The following is a 13,546-nucleotide window of genomic DNA, read 5'->3' on the forward strand; positions in this document are numbered from 1 at the left end:
AGGCTGAAAAAATGGGGGAACGAAAGAGGATGAAAAGGGAAGAGGGAGGGTGGTTGGTGTTTGCGTGTGTGCGTGTGTATGTGTGTGTGTGTGTGTGTGTGTGTGTGTGTGTGTGTGTGTGTGTGTGTGTGTGTGCGCGTGTGCGTGTGTGTGTGTGTGCACGACAAAATGGACCGAACATGGCCGAGTCAAAAGAGAGAGGTCACTTAGTCAGTCCTTCAGAAGCCCCCCCCCCCCCGGTTTCCTCCTCCCTCATGCCCCTTTACAAGCAGACAAAGGGATGGAGGGGTGCAGCCCTTGTACAGCGGAAGGAGGGGTTTACACCTACCCCCCCCCCCCCCCCAACCCCCTCCTCTCTCCACCACAGCCTCCTTAATCTTCATGGAAAACTGGAGAGCACGGCTGGACTGAACGCGTATAGTATAGTCTATACGCACGGACAGACAGACGGACGGACAGAATGCAGTGGGAGGGGCTGCCCGAGTCCACCTGAAGTCAACGTGTATATAATTGCTTTGATCAATTATACAGGCACGGCGGCGGCGGTGCCGCCGCTTCAAATATTCAACAGGAACGCCATGCATGTTTTATCAGTTTATATACCTGATAACAACTGAGGAGTTTCATATCGACGTGCGGTATAGAGATGCTTTGCATGTAAAATGTAGTAGGATTAATTAAAAGCAATGCACTATACATTCATAGGGTCAAATCATCATTATTATCATTACTTTTATAAGGATGATGATAATAATTAAATTCATATGGAAAAGCATATTTTTGTGGTTGCAACCGAGGAGTTCCAGCTACTGTTGCAAGTTTGCAACTTCCTTTCAATATCCCACCAACTCTTCCTCTCACAGGGAGAGAGTGACAACCAGGGCCATGTAACGCACAGAGAGAGGCACAGAGGAGAGGAGAGAGAGAGACAGAGAGAGAGAGAGAGAGAGAGAGACAGAGAGAGAGATTTTAAAAAGGTCCTTTATTGCGCACTGCCGGGTACTACAGGTCAAAACAGGATCTTAACTATACATGCCAGTCTTGATCACAAAAATAAAAAAGGAATTCACAGGAACAACACCATCCTTTAAGAAAAGATCAAAAGGTGAAGAGCAGTTCGTCATCGCCCATCACTGAGTGGAACACAGAGAGAGAGAGAGAGAGAGAGAGAGAGAGAGAGAGAGAGAGAGAGAGAGAGAGAGAGAGAGAGAGAGAGAGAAAGAGAAAGAGCTAATGAGAGATGCAAGCGATAATGAGAGATGCAGAAGCAATTGGCATAGAGGGGAGAGAGGAGAAAGAGATGAGGGGAGATTAAACATACATTCTAACGGTCCCCTCTATAACGGAGAGAGAGAGAGAGGAGAGAGTGTGTGTGTGTGTGTACACTGCTATATATGTATAAGTATAAGTGTGTCACGATATATGCGTGTGTGTGTGTGTGTGTGTGTGTGTGTGTGTGTGTGTGTGTGTAAGCGTGCGTACACACACGCAGGTACAGTAATGTGACATTGCGCGCTGCACACACACAGAGCAGAGGAAGCACTCTCATCGCACCCCCGGCTCTCGCTCAGGCAATGTGAAGGACAGCCGCGAAACCCCAGAGGTTAATAGGACCCCTTCATTATCATAAATCTTATCAGCTAAATGAAATGGAGAAGGGACCCCCCTCTACCCCCCCCCCCCCCCCCACACACACACACACACACACACACACACACACAGATTTAGGCGTCTGCTCTGCCTGCGCCTGGATCGGGGTGGTGTGGTGTGGTGTGGGGGTGGTGCAGCGGGGGGGGGGGGGGGCAATCAAACCCCTGTATTTTATTGGTCTTTTTTATTATCTAAATGTACTCGCACATGAGCGGGGTGGCCGAGGTGAACGACGGCGGCAATCAACAACAAAAAGAGACAGCAGGCCCGGAGATGAGAGAGAGAGAGAGAGAGAGAGAGAGAGAGAGAGAGAGGGAGAGAGAGAGAGAGAGAGAGAGAGAGAGGGGGGGGGAGAGAGAGAGAGAGGGAGGGAGGGAGAGAGAGAGAGAGAGAGGGAGAGAGAGAGAGAGAGAGGGAGAGAGAGAGAGGGAGAGAGAGAGGGAGAGGGAGAGGGAGAGGGAGAGGGAGAGGAGAGGGAGAGGGAGAGGGAGAGGGAGAGGGAGAGGGAGAGGGAGAGAGAGAGAGCACAGATGTTGTTTGCTTTATGGGCCCCCACTGTCATCCGGTGGAAGATAGACTGGCTGTTGGAAACTTGTATAATTCTTCGCAATAAAGAAATTAAATAGATGTTGGTTCTGAGGGCTCTGCACGCGGCCCGCCTCGCTGGATATTGGAATGTGAGAAATCAAATGTATACCGCTTGTTATCCCCCGGGAGGTCAGCGTGAGGCATGGTGTAAGGTCACTGAAGATTTAGACTGAGGCCGATTTTGAAAAACCTATGTCAGTGGTGCTCGACCTTTTTCATGTCAAGGACCCCAGAATAATCTGTACAGAATTCTCCATATATGGCATAAAAGGGACACAGACAGATGGGTGGAAGGGGTACTGTGACACGGGTACAAGGGGTATTGCATAGCCGGGTGGGGCATGGATCTCCAACTTCCATCGTTACCGACTCAGTGCTCTATACAGCCGGACACCAGTCTACTGCATATAATATTTAAAATTCAATAATCTATTGTGAAAACAATTAGTTATACAGTAACTGGAATTTTTTTAATATGAATACAAATCCAGAAGTAACGCTTGCCATGGGGCGACCAATAGGGCGATCAAGTCACAGCAAGATCAAAGAAATAGTGTCATAACTCTTTCTTTCAACGAGTCTGGTGTGAAGCAAGGCACACCGTCATCCTCAGAGCACGTGATCTCACCAGTGGAACTAGAGCCAGAATTCATACACGTAATCCGTTCTGAGTGCGCATGCCGACCTTCTGGCCGAGTCAATATGGGGTCAACAAAATCAGTATCTCCGAGAAGCGTGAACGTGCTCAGAAGGTTTCGTGGCAGTCGTCCGCCTACACAAAGTTTGAGATATCTCAGTTAAGAGTAAAAACCAAAGGGGTCACCAAAATCAGTATAGGGCACCTCCTCCTGGAGAATGAAGAGGCACAGACATTCCCACTGCAATCCAGCCTGTAGTTTTCAAGATTCCCGTTTGGAACCAAAGTGTTGGATGGACCAGCGAACCAGTCAGAAGGAAGACGCATACTAAAAACATTGAGTGATTTTCCTGTGCGACTGTCTCTCTGTGGGGGGTGGCGGTGGCTCAGGGTAGAGAAGCCGGATGGTAACCGCAAGGTTGCCAGTTCGAACGCGGGCTCCCCCAGAATAGTGTCGAAGTGTCCCTGAGCAAGACCCTGAACCCCTAATTTCTCCTGCATGTGCTGGTTGGTGCCTTGCATGGTTTCCGCCGCCGCCATCTGTGTGTGAATGTGTGCGTGAATGGGTGAATGTAATGCACAATCTATGTAAAAGCGCCTTGGATAAAGGCGCTATATAAATGCACCATTTACTGTGGAATAAGCCGTCAGCAAGCATCACAAGTAGCATCGCTTGAAAGGAAGTGGGCCAAAAACTAAAGTGCCTGGGCAATATTTCTATTCGATTAAGTGGGCCTGTAACACAATAGAGGTATAACAAACAAAATCAATAAATCAGTGGTTCTATACAACACCTGAGCAGGGATGCAAGAAGTTGTTTTGACTAGCCTAGTTTGATCTGGATGATTGGAGCCATGTGGCGTCCATCTCTGATCAGAGATTGACCACACACGCACACACGCGAGCGCGCACGCACGCACACACGCACACACGCACACGCTCGAGCTTTTGCACAATCTTGAGTTTTCGCACAATCTATAGCACAACGGGTTGCCTTAGTCTTCTATGTTGAGGTCAAGTGTTCTTGAGTTGTTTGCGTTTGTGTATGTGAGAGAGGAGGACAGAAATGGAGGGGCAGGGGGGGGGGGTGTTAAATCAATGAGCGGCAGGGGGTCCTGGCTCAATTTGTATGTGCTTATTCTCGCCGATGTGTTGATTAAGAGTCAGGACACAAGCAGCCCCCCCCTCCCCCCGCTCAGTATGTGTTCTCAGGGGGATAAGTCTGATTAAGTGGTCCGCTCACCTGGTCTCTGATTAGGACTAATGCTGGGCTGTATTTCACTGGACATGCACTGACCAAGCACACAATATTACACCTCAGAGAGAGAGAGAGAGCGAGAGCGAGGAGCGAGAGCGAGAGCGAGAGAGAGAGTGTGTGCGCGTGTGCGCGTGCGTGCGGGGCATGCGTGCGTGCGGGCATGCGTGCGGAATGCGCTCACATCGCACGCACACACAAAATATTATTCATGTCCACATAAACAGAAGTACGCCTTGTACAAAGGACATGAACACTGCCAGTGCAGTCAGATAATAGGAAGACAGTCAGTCAGTACAAAGTGCATATAAGGCTTATTGTTACATACAATAATGTTGGCAATTTGGCCTGCTTGTCAAACACAACACACACACACACACACACACACACACACACGCATAATGCAGTGTGCACACTATGCACAGAGTGTCCGAGGGTCCGCCTTCAGTAGTTCAATTGACACATATGCAACTAGTGTGCGGTGCACTGTTGCATATAAGCAGAGAGCGTTTCAGGTGAATATCATTGCATAATATTCATGCTGTGCTGCATATTGTGTGTGTGCGTGTGAGTGTGAGTGTGCGTGCGTGTGTGTGTGTGGGGCTGGTATTTGCCCTTTGTATGGAGAATGCGTAATTCCAAGGTGTTTGTATAAAGGTCATGGTTCAATGAGGGCAAGCGTTTACGTGCGTACAGTATGTGGTAATTGGTAATAATACACTAATGGTTGGTTGGTTGGTTGGTTGGTTGGTGAGGGGGCATGGCACGAGTGCGTGTGTGCGTGTCCTGGTCTGTCCTCCCTGGGAGAAATTCAATACCACTCACTGCTGCTAACGAGCCTGGGGACTTCATCAGCATTAATACTACATTAGTCTCGGACCGACCGCGCGCACGCACGCACGCACACACACACACACACACACACACACACACACACACACACACACACACACACACACACACACACACACACACACACACACACACACACACACACACACACACACACACACACACACACCCATAAACAAGGGCAAATAGGCAATTCGATTAAAAGGAGTTTTCCAACCTTGTTTGTATAGACACGATTCGTATTACCACTGCAGTGCTAATGCCAGTATTAAACAATTAATTATTTATCAACATTTATCTCAAACCATTCTATGCACCACATCAAGTGACAAAATGTTACTGTATACCTAATTCTGAAAGGAAGGGAATCATTGAACTTCAGTTCGTTCCTCAATATTCCTAGCACGTTCAACCTGGCGTTCCAATTTTGGGCATATCATTATAGGTAAAACATTTTTTAAATAACATTAATGCAAATTTCAAGACATGCATGGTGCATTTACTGTATATATATATATATATAGATATGAATCAATCTAAATATCAATAATGTTTACTTTTATAATATAGGCTAACATTCAGCAAATGGTCTTGCCAGCGAGGAATTGAACTGGGGCCTTGCTGAACAGAGCATTGCACCCATGTGGTATACACACCCCGAATGATTTGGCAGATCTCCTCATAATATTCTATAATAACTAAGCTTTAGAAAGTAAAACAATTTCTGTCGCATTACCTGGAGTACGCATCTTTTAAAAAAAACTACTTAAAATGAGAGCTCAGTTATCTATACCACATGACATCACTCTATCTACATCTGTGACATGATATGACTCCACATCTGATGTGGTTTAGGTTTCAGCCCGACTGGAGCTCCATTGACTTCCATTATTAAATATTTCAAGAAGTAATATATAATTTTACAGTAGGTATGTGAAAGAATTGGCAGCACTTCAGTGTGTGCAGAAATGTGGCGCAGATTGGTCCAGTAGCTTGTGAGATTAGCTCCAGAAACACAGACGCACGCACGCACACACACGCACAAACCCTCTTACACACTAAAAACATGTGGGTTATTTCTGTAACTCAATTCCTGGGTTACTTGCGTTGAGTTATATTTCTGGGTTATTTTCCAGAGCTATAACCATTTCCTGGGTTATAGGGACCCAATTCATGGGTTTTTAAAGTGGGTTAAGATGTCTGGGTTATTTTTCTGAGGGTAACCCAATTGTTGGGTCGGATAGGTCACACCCCATGGGAGTGGTTAGAGGAAGTCCATTTCCCAGCATACACTGGGGTGCCAAGGACCGTGTGTTATTGTTCTTATATGTGTTATTATTTGAATATTAGAATGTGTACTGGAGTTATGTTATGGGTCATTGTGTTTAGTGTTTTGTTTATGGTATTATTTGGTGATATGTTGTTTTATGTGATTTGTTAGCAAAACCATGAAGGTAAATGTCTGTTTGTTTGGTCAGTCTCTCTCCCCTTTTCCCATTCATATGTATAGTATCCTGTTGGAAAGGGTTTGTTGTTGATGGTTGCTCCAACAAAGAGTTTCCATGCCTCTTGCAGGCAACTATACACAGTAAAAACACTGGGAAATTTATGTAACCCATCCCAGCCATATCAATTTCCTGGGATATAGGGACCCAATTCATGGGTTATAAGATTTCTGGGTTCTTTTTCTGAGAGTAACCTTATTGTTGGCTCAGAGAGTTGGGATTGATTGGTTGATTGATTGATTGACCGATTGATTGATTGATTGATTGACTGATTGATTGAACCAATAATGCTTCCATTCATAACCGACATTATGGGTCAAAATAACTTGGAAGTTGGGTTATGCTGACCCTCTGAATGGGTTATTTTTATAACACAAATTATGGGTCAAAATAACTTGGAAGTTGGTTATGTTGACCCTCTGAATGGGTTATTTTTATAACCCAAGTTATAAAAACCCAAATTATGGGCCAAAATGAATAACCCATTTTGTTGCGTCAAAATAACCCAGGGGTTGGATAGGAACCTTTGTAACCCAGGAGGAGGGTTAAAAATAACCCATATTGGGTTATTTTAACCCAGCATTTTTTAGTGTGTATAGGCAACTAGGTTCTTGCAAAGCTAGTGTGAGAAATAAATAAATATCGAAACGTAGGCCTACGTAATTGAATGCCACAGACAGAAAAACAGTCCAAGTCCACACAATTTATCCATAATGTATAAATGGTAGATAAGGGGTCAGGACAACGAGGCCTTTTCGTGGAGGGGTCAGAATGAAATTTGGACTTAGACAGTTTTTCGTCTGTGGTACTTGTAATGGTCGAGCTAAGTATAAAAATACTCTGCTCCTTTTTTCCTTCTCCAACAGAATAAATTAAATCCCATTACGTCATGGTATCCCTTCATATATAGGTACGCTTGGACAGTTACGTGCCGCACCGTGTTGACGGAGGGCTCATTGTCTCTGTCAGACTGTGTCAGGGGCATTAAGTGTGATGCCAATTATAGCCCAACCAATAGTCCATTAGCTCCTCCAACATTTCTACCATGGTCTCTCTGCTGCATTCACAGTCCTGTAGCTGGCTCGTACACTGCTATTTAATTCTACTGACATGAGAAAGAGGGATGGAGGGAGGGAGAGGTAGAGAGAGACAGAGAGATAGAGGGGGGGCAAAGAAAGAGAGGGCCGGAAGAGAGAAGCAAACTTATAGACGCTGCAGAAAGGGTGTCGGGTTGTGTCCGAAAGCCGAATGGCAGAAACGGAGAAAGACTGACAGCGGTATAGAAAAAAACACGCGAGAGTCAGCCGGAACACGAAGGAAGAGGAGAGAGTGATTGGGAGAGAGCCGAGAGAGAGAAAGTGAGGCAGAGAGAGAGAGAGAGGTAGCTTAATGCAATAAAGCATGTAGTATTGACATCTTTCTTGTGTCTATTGATTCCCCATTATGTTGCTAACAAACCCAGGTTGACATTTTGTCATTCGCAATCATGTTAACACTGCGACTCGCTCGCCCACCCAGCCACCCCCATGTGCCGATCCATACCCACGCGCACGCCAGTTTGCACGCGCACGCTCACACACAAGCAACATCCATGCACACACACGCCAGGCAAATAGGTATTAAAGCACATGCATCGCTTCACATCATGAAACTATGTTAGAACGCATACAGTACAAGACCTGCCAGCGCCGCATGCACATAAACACACACACACACACACACACACACACACACATTTGTATTACTATACTTGTGAGGACATCAAACTTTACGACGATAATGTAATTGTGTAATTTTATCACTGCTTGACATTTTTAACCCTAACCCTAAACCCTGAGTTGAATTGCGCGCCGTTGTCCCACGTTCAAAATAGGCGATCTACAAGCTACCACTACGCGTCACAGTGCAACGTATTGTGAGCTTGAAAATCGGCTATTTTGGGTATGCAACAAACCCGCACAAATAAGTATGAATCAAGCCTAAATCTAATAACCTTTAGGTTGTTTTATGCCTCTAAATCTAAAAACCTTTAGATTTAGAGGCATAAAACAACCATTTCTCCGGTGAAATAGTCCTCGCAATGTCTATTTCTCAAATTCGACTATACTTTTGGGTACCTTTGTGCCTCATAAGTATAGTAATTCAAAAACACACACACAAGCAGAAACACCATCATGATGTGATGTGATCTGTGAGTTGCAAGGGGCACTGGGCTCACACACACACACACACACACACACACACACACACACACACACACACACACACACACACACACACACACACACACACACACACACACACAGATCAATGGAAAAACCTGCATATTTTATTGGAATTCATTACAGCACAGCTTGAGAAATAAAAGACAGCAGATAATCGCCCACATAATCAAAGAATGTGAGTGAGCGGCCTGTATTCCTCCATGTCAGGAGAAACAGAATATTAGGTTAGGGCAATATTATAGGGGAACCGGATTAACCCTTTATTTGTTCATAACTGCACAGCCAGTAATAGTGTAAAGAACAACATGCGAGTCTATGGCATTGGCTGTGTGTGTGTGTGTGTGTGTGTGTGTGTGTGTGTGTGTGTGTGTGTGTGTGTGTGTGTGTGTGTGTGTGTTGTGTGTGTGTGTGTGTGTGTGTGTGTGTGTGTGTGTGTGTGTGTGTGTGTGTGTGTGTGTGGTGTATGAGAGAGAGTGAGAGAGAGAGAGAGAGAGAGGGAGAGAGGGAGAGAGAGCGTGTTTGACAGTGGGGGTATGAGGGAGAGTGTGTTTAATGGTGTGTGACAGAGAATGCATTGCCCAGGTGAAGGGAGTGTGTCCGTGAATGTGCGTGCGCATGCACGTGTGTGTGTGTGTGTGTGTGTGTGTGTGTGTGTGTGTGTGTGTGTATGTGTGTGTGTGTGCAGGACAGTGAGGGACAGACAGTGAAGTGGCCTCCACTATTGGTCCCATCATATCATATCACATCGTATCAAGCTGTATACAGCGGCAGAGAAACCTGCGGTTTCGCCTCTATGTCCCATTAAACTTTCATACAGCAGTTAATGCTGATGGTTTCGCAAACCACTTTAATACCCCCGCCTCCCCCAACCCCCAACACACACACACATGCACTCGCGCGCACGCACACACAGACACAGAGGGAGAGTTCAAGATAGCGAGAGTCCCAGACCCGAACGTCGAGTCAGACACGATGCCATTAAAAATATGACGAAAGCCTTGGATCAGTCGGAGAGAGCAGGAAAACAGCCCAAGGAGCTTGTAATACACTGTGTGCCGCTTTACGTCAGTTCCCCCGTGACATGTCGTGTGCCGTCTCTGATTCATGTGTGCGATTACGCATGTACGCCAATTCCGTCTGTGAACTGAAATGTGTGCGTTTCCCGGCATGTGCGTGCGCGCACTGCCAGCCGTGCACGCCGCACACATGTAGCCATGCCAGGCGTCTGTCTGTGAGCCTGCACGCTGTATGTATGTCTTGTGTGTGTTGTGCGTGTATTTTCAGCGCTTTCACCTGTGGGCTTGCGTGCGTGCGTGGCGTGGCGTGCGTGCGAGTGAGTGAGACAGAGAACCACAGGGTTGTGTGTTGAGAGTGCTTGAGGCCTGTTGTAACATGAAAGAGAATTAAAGCATGGGGAGGGGGGCACTGCAGGGTGAGGTTGGTCTCAGTCAAACAGTCCTCCTGTGACCTCTGGCCCCATAGAGAGCTTGCTCCACCTCGGAAAAGTCAAGGAGCTGCCGCCCGTCGAACAGACATGTTAACTGAGAGCTCAAGTCAAGGGTCCTTCTCACACACAGCGGACACGCACACACGCACACACACACACACACACACACACACACACACAATGCACAATACAAATGGAATTTTGGAGGTATCTATTAGACTAGTGCCTTGTCTCAGGGGTACATGCAGACAGTGCTGTAGCGTAGTCTAGGTTTTTTCAGACGGTATACCATAATTACTCCCTGCGAGACGTACGCCCTGCATACGGGCAGCTGTACGCTGGTGTGTGGTCAATGGATGAAATGATTCGCAGACGGTATATACGCTTATCCAAAACTTCGGCACGGCATACTACGTACATAGCTTATAATGGTGGACTATACACAACAGCATAGTGGAGAAGGATATCTGACAACAACCCTCAATCTCAATCTTTCTTGCGAGAGATTGGGCTATATGCCGGAGCACCATCTTGGGTTCCTCCTCATTCATGCCGCAAACGACTTCAAGGGACTTCTTCCCGACGGCTTCCCTTTGCAAGCGCTTGCGACACCCTCAGGGTTTGAAAAGGACTGAGCGGCATGAAGCCAGCGGCGTGTGTTATCACAGAGGAATATAAACATCTGCATATATACACAGTGGTGTGTTTCGTCGCTTATCACCGTTATCCCAGAGATCTCTTGCCACCTTGGAGCCCCCCCAGGCGTATACACGCGCCATCGGTTGGCCTCGCTTTTTATTCAGAATCAACCCCCTGCCTCCCCCCCCCCCCCCCCCCCCACACCCCACCCCCCGGCCCCCAGCCCGGGACGCTCCCTATACATAATGGCTCATCCACAGTTTACTCTCACCTCACCAGCTCAAACTGGGTTTTCTCCTCGCTCCTCGTTTTTCACTCTGTCCACCCCGCTCTCGCTTCTCACTCGCTTCTCTCTCTCTCTCTCTCTCTCCACCCCCCTCTCTCTCTCTTTCCACATTTTTTTATCTCGTTCTGACATTCCGCCATTTTTCAACGCATGGAGCGCGAAAACTCCTCCTCCCCGGTCCTCTCTGGCCCTCATCTCTCCCTCCAACAGCCAACAGCACCCCCCCACAACCCCCCCTCTGTGTATATATATCTCCAGAGATATGCCAGGTAACAGGTCCCTCTCATCCCTCTACACTCTTTTCTCCTCTGTTGCCCCCAACACACACACACACACACACACACACAATCCCCATCCCACTGTCACACGGTGTGCACCGGTGACAGAGTGTGTGGAGTATGGAGGTGAAGCCTGGCATCTCTGAAATCAAATGGGCTTGAACTGATTTGGAAATGAGGGGTTCTTCTTCTGAAGAAGAGAGGCCGAGTTGTGGGGGGGGGGCATCTCAGGAGAGGAGGGTGCACTGTCCCTTTAAGAGTCCAGACCGAGGTTGGTGCACATGCACACCGAGCCATATTTACGCACCATTACGCACTGATACGCATGATATGTATGCGCGCTACTGAATGACTTTAATACAGAACGGCATCGGAAAATAACAGCCCATTGCCCCCGTGTGCTATTTCCCATCAGCCCTCCTCTCCGCCCTCCTCCCATGCAATCCCTCAACGCACGCACGCACGCACGCACGCACACACGGCAGCAGTTCAGACGTTATGAGCAGCCAACGCTCGCATCCTCCTCGCTTCCCTAAACTAAACAGGAGAGAAGAAAGAGGGGGACGAGCAGCTGTTGCACGTCTGTCTCTCTCTCTCTCTCTCTCTCTCTCTCTGACTGTGTGTGAACTGAAGCCGTCGAGAGCTTGGACAGAGCCATGGTGGACACGCAGTGACACACGGAAGCCGGCCTGGCTGCTCCCAGTCTCCCACCATGCGTGCTTTTATTCCGCTTCGCCGCAGATGAATCGCAGACGGTGTCCCGTAAACACATCCCCGTCCCCCCCAGCCAGCCGTCCACCCTACCCCTCCTCCTCCTCCTCCTCCTCCCTGGCTGTCTGCCTCTCTCTTTCTCTCTAGCGACCTGGCCAGCGGCCGGCCATGGCTGTCACAGCCTGCCAGTGCCATGGAAGCTATAGTGGCGAGTCAAGCGACGGCCGGTTGCACCACCGGTGCAGACCAAATTCCTTCGATGTTTGCAAAATATGATCGCCTTGTTTCTGACAGAATACACCCCCGTATTCACAATAATATACAAACACGAGTAAACGAAACACATTCCAGAAACAGCGTAATAAAGATGAAATCCCTCTCTCGCTCTCTCTCTCTCGTACATCCGTCCGCCTCCGTGCACCCACTCTCTCCGTCTATCTCCCCCTCTCCCTACTTCCACCGGCCCAGGAATCGATCTCCACAGGATCGATAAGTTGGCATGAATATTCCCTGCCTGCCGAGGGTGTAGTTCGGGAGAGACGGTGGCTGAGGCACAGCCGGCGAGGGGAGCGGAGGAGAGGGGAAGGATGGAAGGACGGAGAGAGCAGAGCAGAGGAGAGGAGAGGCGAGAAAATGTATACACGCGGAGAAAAAGGAAACATTCGCCCGGTGTGGAAAGAAGGACGCACCGCTGGACCATGCGGCGGTGCATGCACCGCCACTGTGCGGAATGAATGGGGAAAGGACGGAGGCATTATCTTTTTTTTACGCAATTATGTGCGATCAAATCAATGGAGATTCTATGCGATAAAAGATCATGCATTTTAACAACTATTCGTCAAGGACTCGGTTGAAGGAGCACTGGTGTGTGTGTGTGTGTGTGTGTGTGTGTGTGTGTGTGTGTGTGTGTGTGTGCGCGCGCGCGTGCGCATCCACACACGCAAGGTGGGGCGGGCGGGCGGCCGCGGGGATGCGTGCGATCGGCCAGGCCGACGCGGAGGACCAGGCCGGCGGCATGGAGGAGGTCATGTCTTACCGGAGTTGGAGCGCAGAGCCAGCGGAGACTTGAGACGCCAGGCAGCGTTGAGGTCCGGAGCGCTTCTCTGAAACACGAACGGCACCGGCAGCGGAACAAACATGATCTTCTCTTCCTTCCCTTCCTATGGCTGCAGCTTCTTGTTTTGTTTGTGAATATTAATTGTGATGATGTGACTTTTAAAAAGTGTTCTTAAAAAGAAAAAAGACGACGATCGAGTCCCTCTTCTGCTTCTGGGGGTCTTTTTCTCTAGACAATCTTCGTCCCGTTTCTCAGGTAGACAGCTATATTATTTGGTATTTAGTATTTGGTATGATCTCTCAAAACATTGGCTGTTTTTTTAGGTGTTGTACACATGCAGCTCACGGCGGTTCTATTTACATTGTTTTGGATGTCGACTTTGTAGTCGGCATTACTTTTGGTATGTAAATATGCAT

The 13,546-nt window shown here is 48.0% G+C and overlaps 1 protein-coding gene across 1 annotated transcript in view; it reads right to left on the bottom strand.

Annotated features, from left to right (window-relative positions):
• Window positions 1–13,212, bottom strand: part of pou2f2b (POU class 2 homeobox 2b) — a gene marked incomplete at its 5' end in the record, with an annotated part of 52,808 nt that extends 39,596 nt beyond the window's left edge. The window contains one exon of the mRNA XM_083762084.1: window positions 13,110–13,212. Within this exon, the coding sequence (XP_083618210.1) occupies window positions 13,110–13,212 (103 nt within the window). The remainder of the gene's footprint in view (window positions 1–13,109) is intronic.
• Between the last annotated feature and the right edge of the window lie 334 nt (window positions 13,213–13,546).

The sequence above is a fragment of the Protomyctophum parallelum genome, assembly GCF_964188405.1.
Source record: "Protomyctophum parallelum genome assembly, chromosome: 3".
Taxonomy (NCBI): domain Eukaryota; kingdom Metazoa; phylum Chordata; class Actinopteri; order Myctophiformes; family Myctophidae; genus Protomyctophum; species Protomyctophum parallelum.